The 22,739-nt window shown below is 43.3% G+C and overlaps 1 protein-coding gene across 1 annotated transcript in view; it reads left to right on the top strand.

Moving 5' to 3' along the window:
• The first annotated feature begins 844 nt into the window (after positions 1–844).
• Positions 845–22,739, top strand: part of tars1 (threonyl-tRNA synthetase 1) — a 46,169-nt gene continuing 24,274 nt past the window's right edge. Inside the window, exons 1-9 of the mRNA XM_065011305.1 lie at positions 845–1,014; positions 2,153–2,224; positions 3,353–3,543; positions 16,187–16,310; positions 16,849–16,970; positions 17,419–17,536; positions 19,403–19,467; positions 19,551–19,629; positions 22,494–22,640. Coding sequence (XP_064867377.1) covers positions 955–1,014; positions 2,153–2,224; positions 3,353–3,543; positions 16,187–16,310; positions 16,849–16,970; positions 17,419–17,536; positions 19,403–19,467; positions 19,551–19,629; positions 22,494–22,640 — 978 coding nt within the window. The 5' untranslated portion in view covers positions 845–954. The remainder of the gene's footprint in view (positions 1,015–2,152; positions 2,225–3,352; positions 3,544–16,186; positions 16,311–16,848; positions 16,971–17,418; positions 17,537–19,402; positions 19,468–19,550; positions 19,630–22,493; positions 22,641–22,739) is intronic.

The raw sequence follows: 22,739 nt of genomic DNA, 5'->3' as shown, positions 1-22,739 counted from the left end.
TATTCATCTCATATGTATACGTAGATACTGTACTCTATATCATCTACTGCATCTTTATGTAATACATGTATCAGTAGCCACTTTAACTATGCCACTTTGTTTACATACTCATCTCATATGTATATACTGCACTCAATACCATCTACTGTATCTTGCCGCTCTGTACCGTCACTCATTCATATATCTTTATGTACATATTCTTTATCCCCTTACACTTGTGTCTTACACTTGTGTAGTTTTGGAATTGTTAGCTAGATTACTTGTTGGTTATTACTGCATTGTCGGAACTAGAAGCACAAGCATTTCGCTACACTCGCACTAACATCTGCTAACCATGTGTATGTGACAAATAACATTTGATTTGATTTGAGTATAGCCCACAAAGATCTCCGCCACGGCACAATCCAGGGGGAGGGGGGGGGGGGGGGCGCCAACCCAGACAGGAAGACCATGCCAGTGACACACCCCTCCCAGGGACGGCATTCAAATTTCTTCTGAAATTTGTGAATCATGTTATACGGATTATTTTTTAAATTCTCTCCACCACAGTATAAATTACTGCAACCACAAACTGTTTCCATTAGTTACCACAGCTACAAAGTAAAATGGAATTTATGGTAAAAATTCATGAATACAACATGTTTTTTGGTCTTCATTAAAGGTTTGGTCTAGGCATAATGTTAGCAGTGTGGTTAGATTAAGAAATAGATTTTAGAGAAGCGAAATGGTAGAAATAGGCGGGGTGTTTGACTTTGTGGCTGTAGTTAACTACTGACGACAGCCACAAACCCACGACGCGAGACATAATTGGCTCAACGCTGCTGTCAATCAAATCAGCAACGATTGCATCAGTTAGTGACGCAATATCCGGGACACGATCTTGCCGGTGAGCTGGCTGAACTGATTCACTTAACACAATTGAAACAATATATTTACGGGTATAGTATTCGTGTAATGGCGGAAAAGAGCATGGCGGAGCAAATGGAGGAGTTGAAAGTTGACGACGGGAAAAAGGTAGCGTGGCTAAGTCCTGTTGTATACTATCACGCATGCAGCTGTCAGCATTGTTGACCTGAAGCTAAGCTAACTAGATAGCTAACTGTTAGCTTGCTATCATATGTATGAGTAAAGCAAGGGCTTTTCAAAGAATATTCCTGTCTTAAACATTCCAGTTAACTATTTAATACTCTCCAAATTAGCTAGCTATAGGCTTTTGATTGTAGCGTTAGTTACAGTAGCTAGTTATAGTAGTGTCTACTGTCTGCCGTGTGAATTTTATTTTCTATTATTGCATCGTAATCTATATTGATGCCATGTGTTCTATGTTTATTCCTTGATCAGGACTAATTTATGTTACACATAGCTAAGTTGTTGGACGAAGGCGTCTTGGTGATATAAGTTTCTGATGAACTTCACTAACGACGTGGAGCCGAGACCCGGCATTGTGGTCTCCAGTTCCTACTACATCAATACTTAATATATTATAATTACGAAATGCCCACCTTGTACCTATGTTTGTCCTCTTGTTGCGTGCCTTTTTGTTTGCTGAAACAGTTATTCAATAAACGTTGATCAAATACCACTACCGATTTGCCTTAATTAAATGAGCACATGCGCTGAGTTGCCGTTTTAGAGCAACAGCAATGAGCAAACCGGGCGGTGGTTATATTTGATAAACGGTTATTGAAAAACTAGAGATTTATGCAAAGAAATATACACAACTACAAAGGACAAACACATGTGCAAAGTGGACATTTCATAATTGAAATGTTTGAGTATTGACCTTTGGCTAATCGTTGTAGTCGGAGTTCGATTCCTCAAAGCCTCGTTCATAATGAACGTACCTTTGGTAGAATGCGGCCTTCAGTTGGAGCGCTGTGTTCGTCATCCTAACTAGTCGTGTCAACAACAGTCTCAACCTTGTTTGCACAGCAGGTTTGGCTGCTCTGTGTGGCCTAGATAATGTAGTTAAATACTCTTGTTTCTGTCGCACTGCTTTGCTTTATCTTGGCCAGGTCGCAGTTGTAAATGAGAACTTGTTCTCAACTGGCCTACCTGGTTAAATAAAGGTGAAATAAAAATGGTTTGTTATGACTAATGGTCAATGTTTTATTAAGGAGCTAACCACACCCATTATCTGACTTCTGTTCAGGGAGGAGGAGCCAAAGATGGAGAGAAGAAGAAGAAGAAGGTGGCAGCGGGAGACGCTGGTGGGAAGACAGAGGTAAGTGGCGGAGTAGATTGCAGTCACTGTCTCAATCTCTTTCTGTCCGTCTCTCCTCCCTCTAGTGGTCCCCTCCACAGTAGATTGAAGGGCTGTCTTGGTACACACAGCTGAAGACTACTCTCCTTTCCCCTCCAGCTGTCTGTTCACTACTTAGCTCTCTCTCCTTTCCCCTCCAGATGTCTGTTCACTACTTACACTCTCACCTCTCCTTTCCCCTCCAGCCATCTGCTCAATACTTACTCTCTCACCTCTCCTTTCCCCTCCAGCTGTCTGTTCAATACTTACACTCTCACCTCTCCTTTCCCCTCCAGCCATCTGCTCAATACTTACTCTCTCACCTCTCCTTTCCCCTCCAGCTGTCTGTTCACTACTTACACTCTCACCTCTCCTTTCCCCCCCAGCCATCTGCTCAATACTTACTCTCTCACCTCTCCTTTCCCCTCCAGCTGTCTGTTCAATACTTACACTCTCACCTCTCCTTTCCCCTCCAGCCATCTGCTCAATACTTACTCTCTCACCTCTCCTTTCCCCTCCAGCTGTCTGTTCACTACTTACACTCTCACCTCTCCTTTCCCCTCCAGCTGTCTGTTCAATACTTACACTCTCACCTCTCCTTTCCCCTCCAGCTGTCTGTTCACTACTTACACTCTCACCTCTCCTTTCCCCTCCAGCTGTCTGTTCAATACTTACACTCTCACCTCTCCTTTCCCCTCCAGCTGTCTGTTCAATACTTACACTCTCACCTCTCTCCTTTCCCCTCCAGCTGTCTGTTCAATACTTACACTCTCACCTCTCCTTTCCCCTCCAGCTGTCTGTTCACTACTTACACTCTCTCACCTCTCTCCTATCCTATCTAGCTGTCTGTTCACTACTTAGCTTTCTCTCCTTTCCCCTCCAGCTGTCTGTTCACTACTTACACTCTCACCTCTCCTTTCCCCTCCAGCCATCTGCTCAATACTTACACTCTCACCTCTCCTTTCCCATCTAGCTGTCTGTTCACTACTTAGTCTCTCCACCCCCCCTGTCCATGCTCACTCTCCCCCTCTATCTGTCCACTCCTCTCCTGTGGATAGCGGAGCATCTCTCTCTGTTCACCAGACTCACTCTTCATTCTTTCCCCTCTAGCTGTCCCCTCCTCCCGGGTACATGGAGGAGCGTCTGTCCCTCTACACTAAACTGAAGGAGGAGCATGATGCTCTGATGGCAGAGAGGGCAGAGAAGGACAGTAAATCCATCAAGGTGACTCTGCCAGATGGGAAGGTGGTGGAGGCTGAGTCCTGGAAGACCACACCCTACCAGGTGGCTGCTGGCATCAGGTGAGACAGTCCCCTTACCTACCTTAACCCTATCATAGGGCAGGGTTATGTGGCCTAAAAATTATATCTGGATTTTTTTACAAACCTATGGGCTGTTTTTGATACATCTCGATTTTTGAAAAGTTCTCTAAATACATTTTGTTGCACAATTTAAAGATCAAGACATTGCATTTCAAATAGTCACAAATAATCCAATGAATGGAGCGCTTGTATTCATACCTAGTATAAATATAAGCTTTCCACAACCATAAGACCCATAAATAATGTAATTATTTTATCAAAATAGTTTACCTGGATTTTTGCAATCGTTGATCTGGTTTTCAAGTCTATATCAAAATGCCCTTTTTTTTGATAAAAATTTAACCAGATCCATGCACATCCACTGATTCTGTTGGTTCAAACCTCAACTGCATAAAGCGAGTTGAAACGGCTTGCTGTCAGAGAGGAAGAAGTGATATTTAATCTTCGTGAGGGGCTTGGGGTCTGTCTGTGAGTGGCAGGAGGAGGGGCTTGGCGTCTGTCTGTGAGTGGCAGGAGGAGGGGCTTGGCGTCTGTCTGTGAGTGGCAGGAGGAGGGGCTTGGCGTCTGTCTGTGAGTGGCAGGAGGAGGGGCTTGGCGTCTGTCTGTGAGTGGCAGGAGGAGGGGCTTGGCGTCTGTCTGTGAGTGGCAGGAGGAGGGGCTTGGCGTCTGTCTGTGAGTGGCAGGAGGAGGGGCTTGGCGTCTGTCTGTGAGTGGCAGGAGGAGGGGCTTGGCGTCTGTCTGTGAGTGGCAGGAGGAGGGGCTTGGGGTCTGTCTGTGAGTGGCAGGAGGAGGGGCTTGGGGTCTGTCTGAAGGTGGCAGGAGGAGGGGCTTGGAGTCTGTCTGTGAGTGGCAGGAGGAGGGGCTTGGGGTCTGTCTGTGAGTGGCAGGAGGAGGGGCTTGGGGTCTGTCTGAAGGTGGCAGGAGGAGGGGCTTGGGGTCTGTCTGTGAGTGGCAGGAGGAGGGGCTTGGGGTCTGTCTGTGAGTGGCAGGAGGAGGGGCTTGGGGTCTGTCTGTGAGTGGCAGGAGGAGGGGCTTGGGGTCTGTCTGTGAGTGGCAGGAGGAGGGGCTTGGGGTCTGTCTGTGAGTGGCAGGAGGAGGGGCTTGGGGTCTGTCTGTGAGTGGCAGGAGGAGGGGCTTGGGGTCTGTCTGTGAGTGGCAGGAGGAGGGGCTTGGGGTCTGTCTGTGAGTGGCAGGAGGAGGGGCTTGGGGTCTGTCTGTGAGTGGCAGGAGGAGGGGCTTGGGGTCTGTCTGTGAGTGGCAGGAGGAGGGGCTTGGGGTCTGTCTGTGTGGCAGGAGGAGGGGCTTGGGGTCTGTCTGTGAGTGGCAGGAGGAGGGGCTTGGGGTCTGTCTGTGAGTGGCAGGAGGAGGGGCTTGGAGTCTGTCTGAGTGGCAGGAGGAGGGGCTTGGGGTCTGTCTGAGTGGCAGGAGGAGGGGCTTGGGGTCTGTCTGTGAGTGGCAGGAGGAGGGGCTTGGGGTCTGTCTGTGAGTGGCAGGAGGAGGGGCTTGGGGTCTGTGAGTGGCAGGAGGAGGGGCTTGGGGTCTGTCTGTGAGTGGCAGGAGGAGGGGCTTGGGGTCTGTCTGTGAGTGGCAGGAGGAGGCTTGGGGTCTGTCTGTGAGTGGCAGGAGGAGGGTCTGGAGTCTGTCTGAGTGGCAGGAGGAGGGGCTTGGGGTCTGTCTGAGTGGCAGGAGGAGGGGCTTGGGGTCTGTCTGTGAGTGGCAGGAGGAGGGGCTTGGGGTCTGTTTGTGAGTGGCAGGAGGAGGGGCTTGGGGTCTGTCTGTGAGTGGCAGGAGGAGGGGCTTGGGGTCTGTCTGTGAGTGGCAGGAGGAGGGGCTTGGGGTCTGTCTGTGAGTGGCAGGAGGAGCCAAGGTGACGAGAACAAAAAAAATTCACCTTGATTCTTGCAATACAGCTATTTGGAACATCCTGCTTAAACATTTGAATGAATGAAAATGTTTGAATCAAATCGGCTATATGCACTGAGCTTGTCTAATGCTTTAAGCACACTGTTTGATGAAATTATCTTTCACCTGCTGGCCTTCGCCGATTCTGTTAAGCTCCTGAAGTTGCCGGTAACAGGCTACACCCAGGGTCTGCAACCTTTTAAATGTGGAGTGCCAATTTACAATTGTGTGTTTTTTTTTTTTTTTTTTTTGTGTTTTTTTTTACCTTTATTTAGGCCAGTTGAGAACACCTTTATTTAACCAGGTAGGCCAGTTGAGAACACCTTTATTTAACCAGGTAGGCTAGTTGAGAACACCTTTATTTAACCAGGTAGGCTAGTTGAGAACACCTTTATTTAACCAGGTAGGCCAGTTGAGAACACCTTTATTTAACCAGGTAGGCCAGTTGAGAACAAGTTCTCATTTACAACTGAGACCTGGTCAAGATAAAGCAAAGCAGTGCGACACAAACAACAACAGAGTTACACATGGAATAAACAAACGTACAGTCAATAACACAATAGAAAAGTCTATATACAGTGTGTGCAGATGTAGTAAGATTAGGGAGGTAAGGCAATAACTAGGCCATAGAGGCGAAAATAATTACAATTTAGCAATTAAACACTGGAGTGATAGATGTGCAGGTGATGATGTGTAAGTAGAGATACCGGTGTGCACAAGAGCAGCAAAGTAAATAAGAACAGTATGGGGATGAGGTAGGTAGATTGGGTGGGCTATTTACAGATGGACTATGTACAGCTGCAGCGATCGGTTAGCTGCTCAGATAGCTGATGTTGAAAGTTAGTGAGGGAAATGTAAGTACATTAAATGAAACTTGCCAACAAACTTGCAGCATTGTACCAACTGTTCTGGCCCCTCGGGCACCAGTGAGCTCTGGACAGAAACGGCTGTATTTCCACAAGGGATAACAAACGAATCGGGCATTTTATGAGCCTCGGTGCTTATCAAAATTGGAGAGAGCTCGAAAAAAGAAGAAAAAAATCAACTTCATTCAGTGACTTTTGTCATTCGATGTAAAAAAATAAAATAAAATAAAAATACTTTTTACTTAATTTGAGGTGAAGAATACAATACAGTTCATTAGTGGTGGTGAGTATTTGATTAACTATCAGACATCCCAAATGGACACATTTCTACATTTGCGTGCAGGCCAGGCTTCTAACTGTAATCCGTTACGCGACATTACTCAACATACTTTATTACCCAACATGACTCATTTGCATATTTTGTTTAAACCCCAGAAATGTGCAAAGTTGTTGATAATAGAAAAATAATTTGTTTGTCTACATTCAACTGGTAAAAGTTCATTTTGATATATTGTGAAAAAAAATTAGGGTGTGGTGACTGGCCTGGTATCCTATTCAGTAGGATGGGCGCTACCCAGACGTTAGTGTGGTGACTGGCCTGGTATCCTATTCAGTAGGATGGGCGCTACCCAGACGTTTGTGTGGTGACTGGCCTGGTATCCTATTCAGTAGGATGGGCGCTACCCAGACGTTTGTGTGGTGACTGGCCTGGTATCCTATTCAGTAGGATGGGCGCTACCCAGACGTTTGTGTGGTGACTGGCCTGGTATCCTATTCAGTAGGATGGGCGCTACCCAGACGTTTGTGTGGTGACTGGCCTGGTATCCTATTCAGTAGGATGGGCGCTACCCAGACGTTTGTGTGGTGACTGGCCTGGTATCCTATTCAGTAGGATGGGCGCTACCCAGACGTTTGTGTTGTAACTGGCCTGGTATCCTATTCAGTAGGATGGGCGGTACCCAGACGTTTGTGTTGTAACTGGCCTGGTATGCTATTCAGTAGGATGGGCGGTACTCAGATGTTCATACCGTTCTTCTCGTCCTGGGATTTATGGTTTTGCCGGCATGGCACACAAGGAGTGCAAAAGTGTGCATTCTATTGTAAGAATGCTAACAAGATTTGCACAAATTTAATAGAGAAATCACACACTCTTAGCAAAATGCTAATGGGTGAAAACAAACTATATGCAAAGAGGAAAATCCAACTTCATTTAGTTATAGAACAATAGCTAGTAGCTTCCTTATGTCATTAAGTTATAGAACAATAGCTAGTAGCTTCCTTATGTCATTTAGTTATAGAACAATAGCTAGTAGCTTCCTTATGTCATTAAGTTATAGAACAATAGCTAGTAGCTTCCTTATGTCATTTAGTTATAGAACAATAGCTAGTAGCTTCCTTATGTCATTTAGTTATAGAACAATAGCTAGTAGCTTCCTTATGTCATTTAGTTATTTAGTTATAGAACAATAGCTAGTAGCTTCCTTATGTCATTTAGTTATAGAACAATAGCTAGTAGCTTCCTTATGTCATTAAGTTATAGAACAATAGCTAGTAGCTTCTTATGTCATTTAAGTTATAGAACAATAGCTAGTAGCTTCCTTATGTCATTTAGTTATAGAACAATAGCTAGTAGCTTCCTTATGTCATTTAGTTATAGAACAATAGCTAGTAGCTTCCTTATGTCATTTAGTTATAGAACAATAGCTAGTAGCTTCCTTATGTCATTTAGTTATAGAACAATAGCTAGTAGCTTCCTTATGTCATTTAGTTATAGAACAATAGCTAGTAGCTTCCTTATGTCATTTAGTTATAGAACAATAGCTAGTAGCTTCCTTATGTCATTTAGTTATAGAACAATAGCTAGTAGCTTCCTTATGTCATTTAGTTATAGAACAATAGCTAGTAGCTTCCTTATGTCATTTAGTTATAGAACAATAGCTAGTAGCTTCCTTATGTCATTTAGTTATAGAACAATAGCTTCCTTATGTCATTTAGTTATAGAACAATAGCTAGTAGCTTCCTTATGTCATTTAGTTATAGAACAATAGCTAGTAGCTTCCTTATGTCATTTAGTTATAGAACAATAGCTAGTAGCTTCCTTATGTCATTTAGTTATAGAACAATAGCTAGTAGCTTCCTTATGTCCTTATGTCATTTAGTTATAGAACAATAGCTAGTAGCTTCCTTATGTCATTTAGTTATAGAACAATAGCTAGTAGCTTCCTTATGTCATTTAGTTATAGAACAATAGCTAGTAGCTTCCTTATGTCATTTAGTTATAGAACAATAGCTAGTAGCTTCCTTATGTCATTTAGTTATAGAACAATAGCTAGTAGCTTCCTTATGTCATTTAGTTATAGAACAATAGCTAGTAGCTTCCTTATGTCATTTAGTTATAGAACAATAGCTAGTAGCTTCCTTATGTCATTTAGTTATAGAACAATAGCTAGTAGCTTCCTTATGTCATTTAGTTATAGAACAAATAGCTATGTCATTTAGTTATAGAACAATAGCTAGTATGTCATTTAGTTATAGAACAATAGCTAGTAGCTTCCTTATGTCATTTAGTTATAGAACAATAGCTAGTAGCTTCCTTATGTCATTTAGTTATAGAACAATAGCTAGTAGCTTCCTTATGTCATTTAGTTATAGAACAATAGCTAGTAGCTTCCTTATGTCATTTAGTTATAGAACAATAGCTAGTAGCTTCCTTATGTCATTTAGTTATAGAACAATAGCTAGTAGCTTCCTTATGTCATTTAGTTATAGAACAATAGCTAGTAGCTTCCTTATGTCATTTAGTTATAGAACAATAGCTAGTAGCTTCCTTATGTCATTTAGTTATAGAACAATAGCTAGTATGTCATTTAGTTATAGAACAATAGCTATGCTTCATGTCATTTAGTTATAGAACAATAGCTAGTAGCTTCCTTATGTCATTTAGTTATAGAACAATAGCTAGTAGCTTCCTTATGTCATTTAGTTATAGAACAATAGCTAGTAGCTTCCTTATGTCATTTAGTTATAGAACAATAGCTAGTAGCTTCCTTATGTCATTTAGTTATAGAACAATAGCTAGTAGCTTCCTTATGTCATTTAGTTATAGAACAATAGCTAGTAGCTTCCTTATGTCATTTAGTTATAGAACAATAGCTAGTAGCTTCCTTATGTCATTTAGTTATAGAACAATAGCTAGTAGCTTCCTTATGTCATTTAGTTATAGAACAATAGCTAGTAGCTTCCTTATGTCATTTAGTTATAGAACAATAGCTAGTAGCTTCCTTATGTCATTTAGTTATAGAACAATAGCTAGTAGCTTCCTTATGTCATTTAGTTATAGAACAATAGCTAGTAGCTTCCTTATGTCATTTAGTTATAGAACAATAGCTAGTAGCTTCCTTATGTCATTTAGTTATAGAACAATAGCTAGTAGCTTCCTTATGTCATTTAGTTATAGAACAATAGCTAGTAGCTTCCTTATGTCATTTAGTTATAGAACAATAGCTAGTAGCTTCCTTATGTCATTTAGTTATAGAACAATAGCTAGTAGCTTCCTTATGTCATTTAGTTATAGAACAATAGCTAGTAGCTTCATTTAGTTATAGAACAATAGCTATAGTCATTTAGTTATAGAACAATAGCTAGTAGCTTCCTTATGTCATTAAGTTATAGAACAATAGCTAGTAGCTTCCTTATGTCATTTAGTTATAGAACAATAGCTAGTAGCTTCCTTATGTCATTTAGTTATAGAACAATAGCTAGTAGCTTCCTTATGTCATTTAGTTATAGAACAATAGCTAGTAGCTTCCTTATGTCATTTAGTTATAGAACAATAGCTAGTACATTTAACATTTACATTTAAGTCATTTAGCAGACGCTCTTATCCAGAGCGACTTACAAATTGGTGCTTTCACCTTATATGTCATTTAGTTATAGAACAATAGCTAGTAGCTTCCTTATGTCATTAAGTTATAGAACAATAGCTAGTAGCTTCCTTATGTCATTAAGTTATAGAACAATAGCTAGTAGCTTCCTTATGTCATTAAGTTATAGAACAATAGCTAGTAGCTTCCTTATGTCATTTAGTTATAGAACAATAGCTAGTAGCTTCCTTATGTCATTAAGTTATAGAACAATAGCTAGTAGCTTCCTTATGTCATTTAGTTATAGAACAATAGCTAGTAGCTTCCTTATGTCATTAAGTTATAGAACAATAGCTAGTAGCTTCCTTATGTCATTTAGTTATAGAACAATAGCTAGTAGCTTCCTTATGTCATTTAGTTATAGAACAATAGCTAGTAGCTTCCTTATGTCATTTAGTTATAGAACAATAGCTAGTAGCTTCCTTATGTCATTTAGTTATAGAACAATAGCTAGTAGCTTCCTTATGTCATTTAGTTATAGAACAATAGCTAGTAGCTTCCTTATGTCATTTAGTTATAGAACAATAGCTAGTAGCTTCCTTATGTCATTAAGCACGGAGGAGGAAGAGCAGCATGTGTACACGGAGCAGAGGGCGGAAGAACGGAGGAGGAAGAGCAGCATGTGTACACGGAGCAGAGGGCGGAAGAACGGAGGAGGAAGAGCAGCATGTGTACACGGAGCAGAGGGGGGAAGAACGGAGGAGGAAGAGCAGCATGTGTACACGGAGCAGAGGGGGGAAGAGCAGCATGTGTACACGGAGCAGAGGGCGGAAGAACGGAGGAGGAAGAGCAGCATGTGTACACGGAGCAGAGGGGGGAAGAACGGAGGAGGAAGAGCAGCATGTGTACACGGAGCAGAGGGGGGAAGAACGGAGGAGGAAGAGCAGCATGTGTACACGGAGCAGAGGGGGGAAGAGCAGCATGTGTACACGGAGCAGAGGGGGGAAGAGCAGCATGTGTACACGGAGTAGATGGGAGGAAGAGCAGCATGTGTACACGGAGTAGATGGGAGGAAGAGCAGCATGTGTACACGGAGCAGAGGGCGGAAGAACGGAGGAGGAAGAGCAGCATGTGTACACGGAGTAGATGGGAGGAAGAGCAGCATGTGTACACGGAGCAGAGGGCGGAAGAACGGAGGAGGAAGAGCAGCATGTGTACACGGATCAGAGGGGGGAAGAACGGAGGAGGAAGAGCAGCATGTGTACAAGGAGCAGATGGGAGGAAGAGCAGCATGTGTACACGGAGCAGAGGGGGGAAGAACTGAGGAGGAAGAGCAGCATGTGTACACGGAGCAGAGGGGGGAAGAACGGAGGAGGAAGAGCAGCATGTGTACACGGAGCAGAGGGGGGAAGAACGGAGGAGGAAGAGCAGCATGTGTACACGGAGCAGAGGGGGGAAGAACGGAGGAGGAAGAGCAGCATGTGTACACGGAGCAGAGGGGGGAAGAACGGAGGAGGAAGAGCAGCATGTGTACACGGAGCAGATGGGAGTCAGAGCAGCATGTGTACGCGGAGTAGATGGGAGTCAGAGCAGCATGTGTACACGGAGCAGATGGGAGTCAGAGCACGCGGAGCAGATGGGAGTCAGAGCAGCATGTGTACGCGGAGTAGATGGGAGTCAGAGCAGCATGTGTACGCGGAGCAGATGGGAGTCAGAGCAGCATGTGTACACGGAGTAGATGGGAGTCAGAGCAGCATGTGTACACGGAGCAGATGGGAGTCAGAGCAGCATGTGTACACGGAGTAGATGGGAGTCAGAGCAGCATGTGTACACGGAGTAGATGGGAGTCAGAGCAGCATGTGTACACGGAGCAGATGGGAGTCAGAGCAGCATGTGTACACGGAGCAGATGGGAGTCAGAGCAGCATGTGTACACGGAGCAGATGGGAGTCAGAGCAGCATGTGTACACGGAGCAGATGGGAGTCAGAGCAGCATGTGTACACGGAGCAGATGGGAGTCAGAGCAGCATGTGTACACGGATCAGAGGGGGGAAGAGCAGCATGTGTACACGGAGCAGAGGGCGGAAGAACGGAGGAGGAAGAGCAGCATGTGTACACGGATCAGAGGGGGGAAGAACGGAGGAGGAAGAGCAGCATGTGTACAAGGAGCAGATGGGGGAAGAGCAGCATGTGTACACAGAGTAGATGGGAGGAAGAGCAGCATGTGTACACGGAGCAGAGGGCGGAAGAACGGAGGAGGAAGAGCAGCATGTGTACACGGATCAGAGGGGGGAAGAACGGAGGAGGAAGAGCAGCATGTGTACAAGGAGCAGATGGGAGGAAGAGCAGCATGTGTACACGGAGCAGAGGGGGGAAGAACTGAGGAGGAAGAGCAGCATGTGTACACGGAGCAGAGGGGGGAAGAACGGAGGAGGAAGAGCAGCATGTGTACACGGAGCAGAGGGGGGAAGAACGGAGGAGGAAGAGCAGCATGTGTACACGGAGCAGAGGGGGGAAGAACGGAGGAGGAAGAGCAGCATGTGTACACGGAGCAGATGGGAGGAAGAGCAGCATGTGTACACAGAGCAGAGGGGGGAAGAACGGAGGAGGAAGAGCAGCATGTGTACACGGAGCAGAGGGGGAAGAACGGAGGAGGAAGAGCAGCATGTGTACGGAGCAGAGGGGGAAGAACGGAGGAGGAAGAGCAGCATGTACACGGAGCAGAGGGGGAAGAGCAGCATGTGTACACCGAGCAGAGGGGGGAAGAACTGAGGAGGAAGAGCAGCATGTGTACACGGAGCAGAGGGGGGAAGAACGGAGGAGGAAGAGCAGCATGTGTACACGGAGCAGAGGGGGGAAGAACGGAGGAGGAAGAGCAGCATGTGTACACGGAGCAGAGGGGGGAAGAACGGAGGAGGAAGAGCAGCATGTGTACACGGAGCAGATGGGAGTCAGAGCAGCATGTGTACGCGGAGTAGATGGGAGTCAGAGCAGCATGTGTACACGGAGCAGATGGGAGTCAGAGCAGCATGTGTACACGGAGCAGATGGGAGTCAGAGCAGCATGTGTACGCGGAGTAGATGGGAGTCAGAGCAGCATGTGTACACGGAGCAGATGGGAGTCAGAGCAGCATGTGTACACGGAGCAGATGGGAGTCAGAGCAGCATGTGTACACGGAGCAGATGGGAGTCAGAGCAGCATGTGTACACGGAGTAGATGGGAGTCAGAGCAGCATGTGTACACGGAGTAGATGGGAGTCAGAGCAGCATGTGTACACGGAGCAGATGGGAGTCAGAGCAGCATGTGTACACGGAGTAGATGGGAGTCAGAGCAGCATGTGTACACGGAGCAGATGGGAGTCAGAGCAGCATGTGTACACGGAGCAGATGGGAGTCAGAGCAGCATGTGTACACGGAGCAGATGGGAGTCAGAGCAGCATGTGTACACGGAGCAGATGGGAGTCAGAGCAGCATGTGTATACTGAGTAGATGGGAGTCAGAGCAGCATGTGTACATGGAGCAGATGGGAGGAAGAGCAGCATGTGTACATGGAGCAGATGGGAGGAAGAGCAGCATGTGTACACGGAGCCCAAGCCTCAGGCGCAATTTAGTCCACTAGATGGCAGCAGTGCATGTGCAAAGTTTTAGATTGATCCAATGAACCATTGCATTTCTGTTCAAACTGTTGTATCAAGACTGCCCAAATGTGCCTAATTGGTTTATTAATACATTTTCAAGTTCATAACTGTGCACTCTTCTCAAATAATAGCATGGTATTATTTCACTAGATTAACAAGAATTTAAGCCTTCTGCCAATATCCGATGTGTCTATACGTCTATGTCCTGGGAAATGTTCTTCTTACTTTGATGCTAATCAAATTAGCCTACGTTAGCTCAACCGTCCCGTGGGGTACCCACCGATCCTGAAGAAACACTAAGCTATCCCTGTATTCTAATGACGTCTCTGTAATAACACAGCTATCCCTGTATTCTGATGACTCTGTAATTACACAGCTATCCCTGTATTCTAATGATGACTCTGTAATAACACAGCTATCCCTGTATTCTGATGACTCTGTAATAACACAGCTATCCCTGTATTCTAATGACTCTGTAATAACACAGCTATCCCTGTATTCTAATGACTCTGTAATAACACAGCTATCCCTGTATTCTAATGACTCTGTAATTACACAGCTATCCCTGTATTCTAATGACTCTGTAATAACACAGCTATCCCTGTATTCTAATGACTCTGTAATAACACAGCTATCCCTGTATTCTAATGACGTCTCTGTAATAACACAGCTATCCCTGTATTCTAATGACTCTGTAATAACACAGCTATCCCTGTATTCTAATGATGACTCTGTAATAACACAGCTATCCCTGTATTCTAATGATGACTCTGTAATAACACAGCTATCCCTGTATTCTGACGACTCTGTAATAACACAGCTATCCCTGTGTTCTGACGACTCTGTAATAACACAGCTATCCCTGTATTCTGATGACTCTGTAATAACACAGCTATCCCTGTATTCTGATGACTCTGTAATAACACAGCTATCCCTGTATTCTGATGACTCTGTAATAACACAGCTATCCCTGTATTCTAATGACGTCTCTGTAATAACACAGCTATCCCTGTATTCTAATGATGACTCTGTAATTACACAGCTATCCCTGTATTCTAATGACGACTCTGTAATAACACAGCTATCCCTGTATTCTAATGATGACTCTGTAATTACACAGCTATCCCTGTATTCTAATGACTCTGTAATAACACAGCTATCCCTGTATTCTGATGACTCTGTAATAACACAGCTATCCCTGTATTCTAATGACGTCTCTGTAATTACACAGCTATCCCTGTATTCTAATGACTCTGTAATAACACAGCTATCCCTGTATTCTAATGACGTCTCTGTAATAACACAGCTATCCCTGTATTCTAATGATGACTCTGTAATAACACAGCTATCCCTGTATTCTAATGATGACTCTGTAATAACACAGCTATCCCTGTATTCTAATGACTCTGTAATAACACAGCTATCCCTGTATTCTAATGATGACTCTGTAATTACACAGCTATCCCTGTGTTCTAATGATGACTCTGTAATTACACAGCTATCCCTGTATTCTAATGACTCTGTAATTACACAGCTATCCCTGTGTTCTAATGATGACTCTGTAATAACACAGCTATCCCTGTATTCTAATGATGACTCTGTAATTACACAGCTATCCCTGTATTCTAATGACTCTGTAATTACACAGCTATCCCTGTGTTCTAATGATGACTCTGTAATAACACAGCTATCCCTGTATTCTAATGATGACTCTGTAATTACACAGCTATCCCTGTATTCTAATGACGACTCTGTAATAACACAGCTATCCCTGTGTTCTAATGACTCTGTAATTACACAGCTATCCCTGTATTCTAATGACTCTGTAATAACACAGCTATCCCTGTATTCTAATGATGACTCTGTAATTACACAGCTATCCCTGTATTCTAATGACGACTCTGTAATAACACAGCTATCCCTGTGTTCTAATGACTCTGTAATTACACAGCTATCCCTGTATTCTAATGACTCTGTAATAACACAGCTATCCCTGTATTCTAATGATGACTCTGTAATTACACAGCTATCCCTGTATTCTAATGACGACTCTGTAATAACACAGCTATCCCTGTATTCTGATGACTCTGTAATAACACAGCTATCCCTGTATTCTAATGACTCTGTAATAACACAGCTATCCCTGTATTCTGATGACTCTGTAATAACACAGCTATCCCTGTATTCTAATGACTCTGTAATAACACAGCTATCCCTGTGTTCTAATGACGTCTCTGTAATTACACAGCTATCCCTGTATTTAGGCTCTTGCAGACAACCTGGACAGGCCTCTATTATAACAGATGAATTTGAATAGTTATAACTTTATTATGTGTGTGTCTCACCCTCTCATAGTCAGGGTCTAGCTGACGCCACCGTGATCGCTAAGGTGAACAGCTCTGTGTGGGACCTGGACCGACCTCTAGAGGAAAACTGCAGTCTGCAGCTACTCAAGTTTGATGACGACGAGGCTAAAGCTGTAAGTACAACCTCCAGGTCTTAAGGTGAACGCACTAATTTGTAAGTCGCTCTGGATAAGAGCGTCTGCTAAATGACTTGAATGTAATGTAATGTCTTTTAAAGACTTACAGGGACAGTTTCTCCTGAGTTTAATCTATGTCTGGGAAACTGGCCTTATAAGTCTGTAAAATAATGGTATTTGGATTTAACCTTCTAGATAAAGACACTAATGTAGCTAACCTAGCTAGTGCTTTTTAACTGTGAGATTATAGACAGTAGTTAGTTAGAGCCAAGTTTGTTCATTGGCAAATAATAACTGTTTTAAGTCCTTCACAGTGGAACTTTGAAACCAAATTATCTCTCCCCCCCCCCTCCCCTGCCATCCTCCCCACTCTCTTCTCCCCCCCCTGCCATCCTCCCCCACTCTCTTCCCCCCCTGCCATCCTCCCCACTCTCTTCTCCCCCCCTCGCCATCCTCCCCACTCTCTTCCCCCCTGCCATCCTCCCCACTCTCTTCTCCCCCTGCCATCCTCCCCACTCTCTTCCCCCCGCGTCAGGTGTACTGGCACTCCAGTGCCCACATAATGGGTGAGGCAATGGAGAGGGTCTACGGAGGCTGCTTGTGTTACGGTCCGCCCATCGAGAACGGCTTCTACTACGACATGTTCCTGGACCAAGAGTGAGTAACGCCTCGTCTCATTGGCCAGTTTCAGCTGGGTAAAGACTTGTGTAATTGGTCTAGCTGGCTGACAGGGTAGAAAGCGTGAGCAGGAAGAATGTTCCAGTGTTTAGATGATCGTATGTTCATCCAATCAGAATGTACTTTCATCATCCAAGTCGACAGTGTTTGGGTCAATTCGGTATACTCAATTAATAGAAAACTAATTCCTAGAAATCCAATTTAAATGTAGCTTCCTGAATTGACGGAACTGACTCTTCACTCAGGTTATGTTGATGCCAGTTGGCTTGGAAAGCAGTCTCGTTTACGAACTCTGGGGACGGAAGCCCCCAAGTCTACCACTCGTTCTCTCTGCCAGCCAGCACTCCTTTTCTTCCATCCCTGTACTCACTCAGTCTCTTCCTCTGCCGCCTCCTTCCCCACCTCCTCCACTCTTCCACCTCTCCAGGGGGGTGTCCAGCAATGACTTCCCCTGCTTGGAGAACTTGTGTAAGAAGATCATCAAGGAGAAGCAGCCCTTCGAGAGGCTGGAGATCAAGAAGGAGACTCTCCTGGAGATGTTCAAGGTAGATCTCTCTCTCATGTTTACATTTCCCAAGCCAGTGAACTAGAAAATAAACAATACGGTTTAAAAGTAAACATTACACCCACAAAAGTTACAAAGAATGAAGACATTTCAAATGTCATATGTGCGAACGGTTAAAAGTACAAAAGGGAAAATGAATAAACATAAATATAGGTTGTATTTAGAATGGTGTTCTTCACTGGTTTGCCCTTTTCTTGTGGCAACAGGTCACAATTCTTGCTGCTGTGATGCACACTGGAATTTCACCCAGTAAATATGGGAGTTTATTAAAAAAATGGGTTTGTTTTTTGAATTCTTTATGGATCTGTGTAATCTGAGGGAAATATGTGTGTCTAATATGGTCATACATTGGGCGGGAGGTTAGGAAGTGCAGCTCAGTTTCCACATTTTGTGGGCAGTTTTAAAACCGAGCCCCAGGACAGCAACACAATTAGACCCAACCAAGTCATTAGAAAACAAAAAGATAATTACTTGACACATTGGAAAGTATTAACAAAAAAACTGAGCAAACTAGAATGCATTCATCTCTCTGTAGGTGATGGCTTTGCTATGGAAGGTTTCGGAATCGCTTCCTTTTTGGTGGTTGTAGAATTGAATGGCTCTTTTCTGGATTTTGATAATAAGTGGGTATCGGCCTAATTCTGCTCTGCATGCATTATTTGGTGTTCTACGTTGTACACAGAGGGTATTTTTGCAGAATTCAGCTTAGTTTCAATTTGGTGTTTGTTTTATTTTGTGAATTCTTAGTTGGTGAGCGGACCCCAGACCTCACAACCATAAAGGGCACTGTGTTCTATAACTGATTCAAGTATCTTTAGCCAGACACTGCAGACTGTTCTAATGGCCTTGTGAATTCGTATGTATGAAGGTTGAAGAGGGTGGGGCTTAAGCTGCATCCCTGTCTCACCCCGCGGCCCTGTGGAAATATATTTTTTCGTTGTGAATTTTAACCATACACTTGTTTGTGTATTTTGATTTTAGAATCTCATAGCCCCCCCCAACACCACTTTCCATCAATTTGTATAGGAGACCCTCCAGCTAAATTGAGTCAAGCTTTTTTGAATTGAACAAAGCATGAGAAGACTTTGCCTTTGTTTTGGTTTGTTTGGTTGTCAATTAGGGTGTGCAGGGTGAATACGTGGTCTGTCGTATGGTAATTTGGATATTTGTTCAGTACATTGTGTTCACTGAGGAAATGTACTAGTCTGCTGTTAATGATAATGCAGAGGATTTTCCCAAGGTTGCTGTTGCCGCATATCCCACGGTAGTTATTGGGGTCAAATTTGTCTCCACTTTTGTGTTTTGGTGTGATCAGTCCTTGGTTCCAAATATTGGGGAAGATGTCAGAGTGAAGGATGATGTTAGTTTTAGTATAGCCAATAGAAATTTGTCTGTGTATATTTCATTCAGGATACAATAAACATCACAGGCCTTTTTGGTTTGTATTTTGTCCTGTAGTTCATTCACTATAATTGGAGAATCCAGTGGAATTGTAATTTGAGAACCTGTATGGTAGTGCCATGTTACTGTCTCTCCCTGTCTCAAATTGAAATGCAAGCTGCTTTATTGGCATGAAAAACATTGTATCAATATTGCCAAAGCAACACTATATATATATAATATACATTGTAATAAATCATTTTGCTTTGCAATATTCTGTCTGTTCTCTCTCTTCCTGTCTGGTTTCTTGGTCTCTCTCTCTCTGTCCTCTCTCTTCATGTCTGGTCTCTTGGTCTCTCTCTCTCTGTCCTGTTCTCTCTCTGTCCTCTCTCTTCATGTCTGGTCTCTGTAGTGTGATGTATTTCTGCTGTTCCACGACTGATCTGAACATCTCTCTCCTCTGCAGTACAACAAATTTAAGTGCCGGATCCTGAATGAGAAGGTGACCACCCCAACCACTACTGTGTACAGGTGAGCTGCATCCCGACCCGGTCATTCTGGGTGTTTGGGCCGATCCAGATTCCCTGTGTATTTACCCTGTCTGTGCTGACTAGGTGTGGTCCGCTGATTGACTTGTGCCGAGGACCCCATGTCCGACACACTGGAAAGATCAAGGCCCTGAAGATCCACAAGGTAAAGCTTCTGTTTTTGTCTCCGCTATGTTTTCATTCTTCTTTCTATTTAGTTTCTTTTGAAGGATCTTTAATTCTCTTGATGGTTCTCTGAAGTCGTCCCAGTTTTACATGTCCTACCACTCTAAGGTTTCCATGACCACATTTACACTCCCAACATCCCAACAATATTATTCGGGATTCAAATATTCGGTCTTGATGTTGTCTCCTATAAACATATCCTGTTTTACAATAACCTGAATCGGCTCCTTTCCCAGTTATGATATGCTGATCTTAGATACCTTGACGTGTTTTATCCCACTTCCTGTTTGTTGTGGTCTCCCAGGCTCAGTTGATATCACCTTTTTGACGTTCAGGTTTCCTTCAGCCAGATTTACACTGTATGGTTTCCCTAGTTGTAGTGGAGCACCATGTCATCAAGTTTACTGCGTTTCTACCGCCATTTCTCCCAGAATTCATTTTAGACACTAAAAGATCCCTTATTAACCTCTAGTTAATACCTAATACCTCTAGTTCTACCATCCAGGAGCGTAATCATCAACTGACACTAATTAGTTTAACCTCTTCAGTCGACCTTTTTTGAACATTTTGTTAAAAATCGCGCAACATTTCAGCGCCCTGCTACTCATGCCAGGAATATAGTACGTTCATATGGTTAGAATGTGTGGATAGGAAACCCTCGGACGTTTTTAAAACTGGTTAAATCACGACTGTGGCTATTACATAACGTGCGTTACATCGGAAAGCGCAGGAAAACCTGATCACAGAAAATGGAAATAAATATCCTTGCGCCACTTCCAGCAATTGTTCACAGTGAGCCGAATTAGATAAGACCGAGCATTCAACTCCCACAGCATCCCCATGTTGTCTAGAGTCTTGTGAATTGAATCATCTTTGATTCTTGGTTGAACCGAAAGAGGGGCACGACTTACCTCCGGTCTCCACCCAGATCATTCCGGAAGAGCTCTCTCCTGAAATTTTTTCCAAGACGACAGCTAATGATTTCTACATCGCCTACGGATGATTTTTATCGCTTATTAACGTTTACTAATACCTAAAGTAGCATTACAAACGTATTTCGAAGTGTTTTGTGAAAGTTTATCGTCTACTTTTGAATTTTAAAAAATTACGTTACGTTGTGAAATCGCTGTTTTTCGTTTATCACACAGTCTACATATAACGATATCTTGGCTTTATATGGCCCGATTTAATCGAAATAAAGACCCAATAGTGTTTATGGGACATCTAGGAGTGCCAACAAAGAAGATGGTGAAAGGTAATGACTGTTTTCTATTTTATTGTGCGGTTTGTGTAACGCCGAAATGCAAATTATTTTGTTTACGTCCCCTGCTGTGCTTTTCTGTTGTAGTGTATTGGTGCATGCTATCAGATAATAGCTTCTCATGCTGTCGCCGAAAAGCATTTTAAAAATCTGACTTGTTGCCTGGATTCACAACGAGTGTAGCTTTAATTTGATACCCTGCATGTGTATTTTAATGAACTTTTGAGTTTTAACTAATACTATTAGCATTTAGCGTAGCGCATTTGCATTTCCAGAGCTCTAGTTGGGACGCAAGCGTCCCAGGTAGAGGCAAGAGGTTAACGCAATGGACATAAATATTACTAGAAAATATTCCTATTCATGAAAATCACAAGTGAAATATATTGAGACACAGTTTAGCCTTTTGTTAATCATCCTGTCATCTCAGATTTTGAAAATATGCTTTACAGCCAAAGCAAGACAAGCTTTTTTGTATATTTTATAGCCTAGCATAGCATTATGCCTAGCTAGCAGCAGGCAACTTGATCACGAAAATCAGAAAAGCAATCAAATTAAATCGTTTACCTTTGATGAGCTTCGGATGTTTTCACTCAAGAGACTCCCAGTTAGATAGCAGATGTTCCTTTTTTAAAAAAAATGTTATTCTTGTAGCCGAAATAACGTTCACAACAACGCCGAAATTAGCTCCATAATATCGACAGAAACATGGCAAACGTTGTTTATAATCCATCCTCAAGGTGTTTTTCAAATATCTATTCGATAATATATCCACCGGGACTCGTGGCTACTTAGTAGGAGAGAGAGAGAAAAATGGCTGCATTTGTCCCTTACGCACAAAACACTGAGAGACTTCAGCTGACCACTGACGCAATGTTGACCTTCAGGCTCATTTTACAAAATAAAAGCCTGAAACTATGTATTGTGACACTAGACACATTAGGGAAGCCATAGAAAAAGGAATCTGGTTGATATCTCATTCACTGCTCAATAGGGACGCATAGGAACGCAGGGGTCTCTAAATAAGAGTCCCTTCCTGTTTGGATTTTTCTCAGGCTTTCGCCTGCAATATCAGTTATACTCACAGACAATATTTTTACAGTTTTGGAAACTTTAGTGTTTTCTATCCTAAGCTGTCAATTATATGCATATTCTAGCATCTGGTCCTGACAAAATAGTCTGTTTACTACGGGAACGTTATTTTTCCAAAAATGAAAACCTAGATTCAACAGGTTGTTAAACACACAAATATCCTTTTTCCATCACAGCTGTCAATTTAGTTTTATTTATTCGGGATGACTTGCATAAAAACTGTGGATGGAAACGTGGTTAGTATTTAACTTTTATCCAAGATGAACTGAAATACTATCAGAAATATATTGATTGTATTTACAGCTTTTAAGTTCCTTAAAACTAAATTGTGCCCATAATCTCTACCTACTGGGTGGGCAAGGCTGACATGGAGCGTGTTTTAAACTCTTCTAGTCTGCTTCTCTAACCTCCCAGAACTCCTCTACCTACTGGGAGGGCAAGGCTGACATGGAGCGTGTTTTAAACTCTTCTAGTCTGCTTCTCTAACCTCCCAGAACTCCTCTACCTACTGGGAGGGCAAGGCCGACATGGAGACTCTTCAGAGGATCTACGGCATCTCCTTCCCTGATCCTAAGATGCTAAAGGAGTGGGAACGCTTCCAGGAGGAGGCCAAGAACAGGGACCACCGCAAACTGGGACGGGTATGGGACTGTTATTCAAATCACTCAAATTGAGTAATAATAGTAATAGTATTTGAGTAATAATATATGGTAATAACATGGTTATAAATGGTATTTGTC

Source organism: Oncorhynchus nerka, linkage group LG27 (assembly GCF_034236695.1).
Source record: "Oncorhynchus nerka isolate Pitt River linkage group LG27, Oner_Uvic_2.0, whole genome shotgun sequence".
Taxonomy (NCBI): Eukaryota; Metazoa; Chordata; class Actinopteri; order Salmoniformes; family Salmonidae; genus Oncorhynchus; species Oncorhynchus nerka.
The sequence above is the reverse complement of the archived record's forward strand: the minus strand, read 5'-3'. Positions and strand labels throughout refer to the sequence as shown.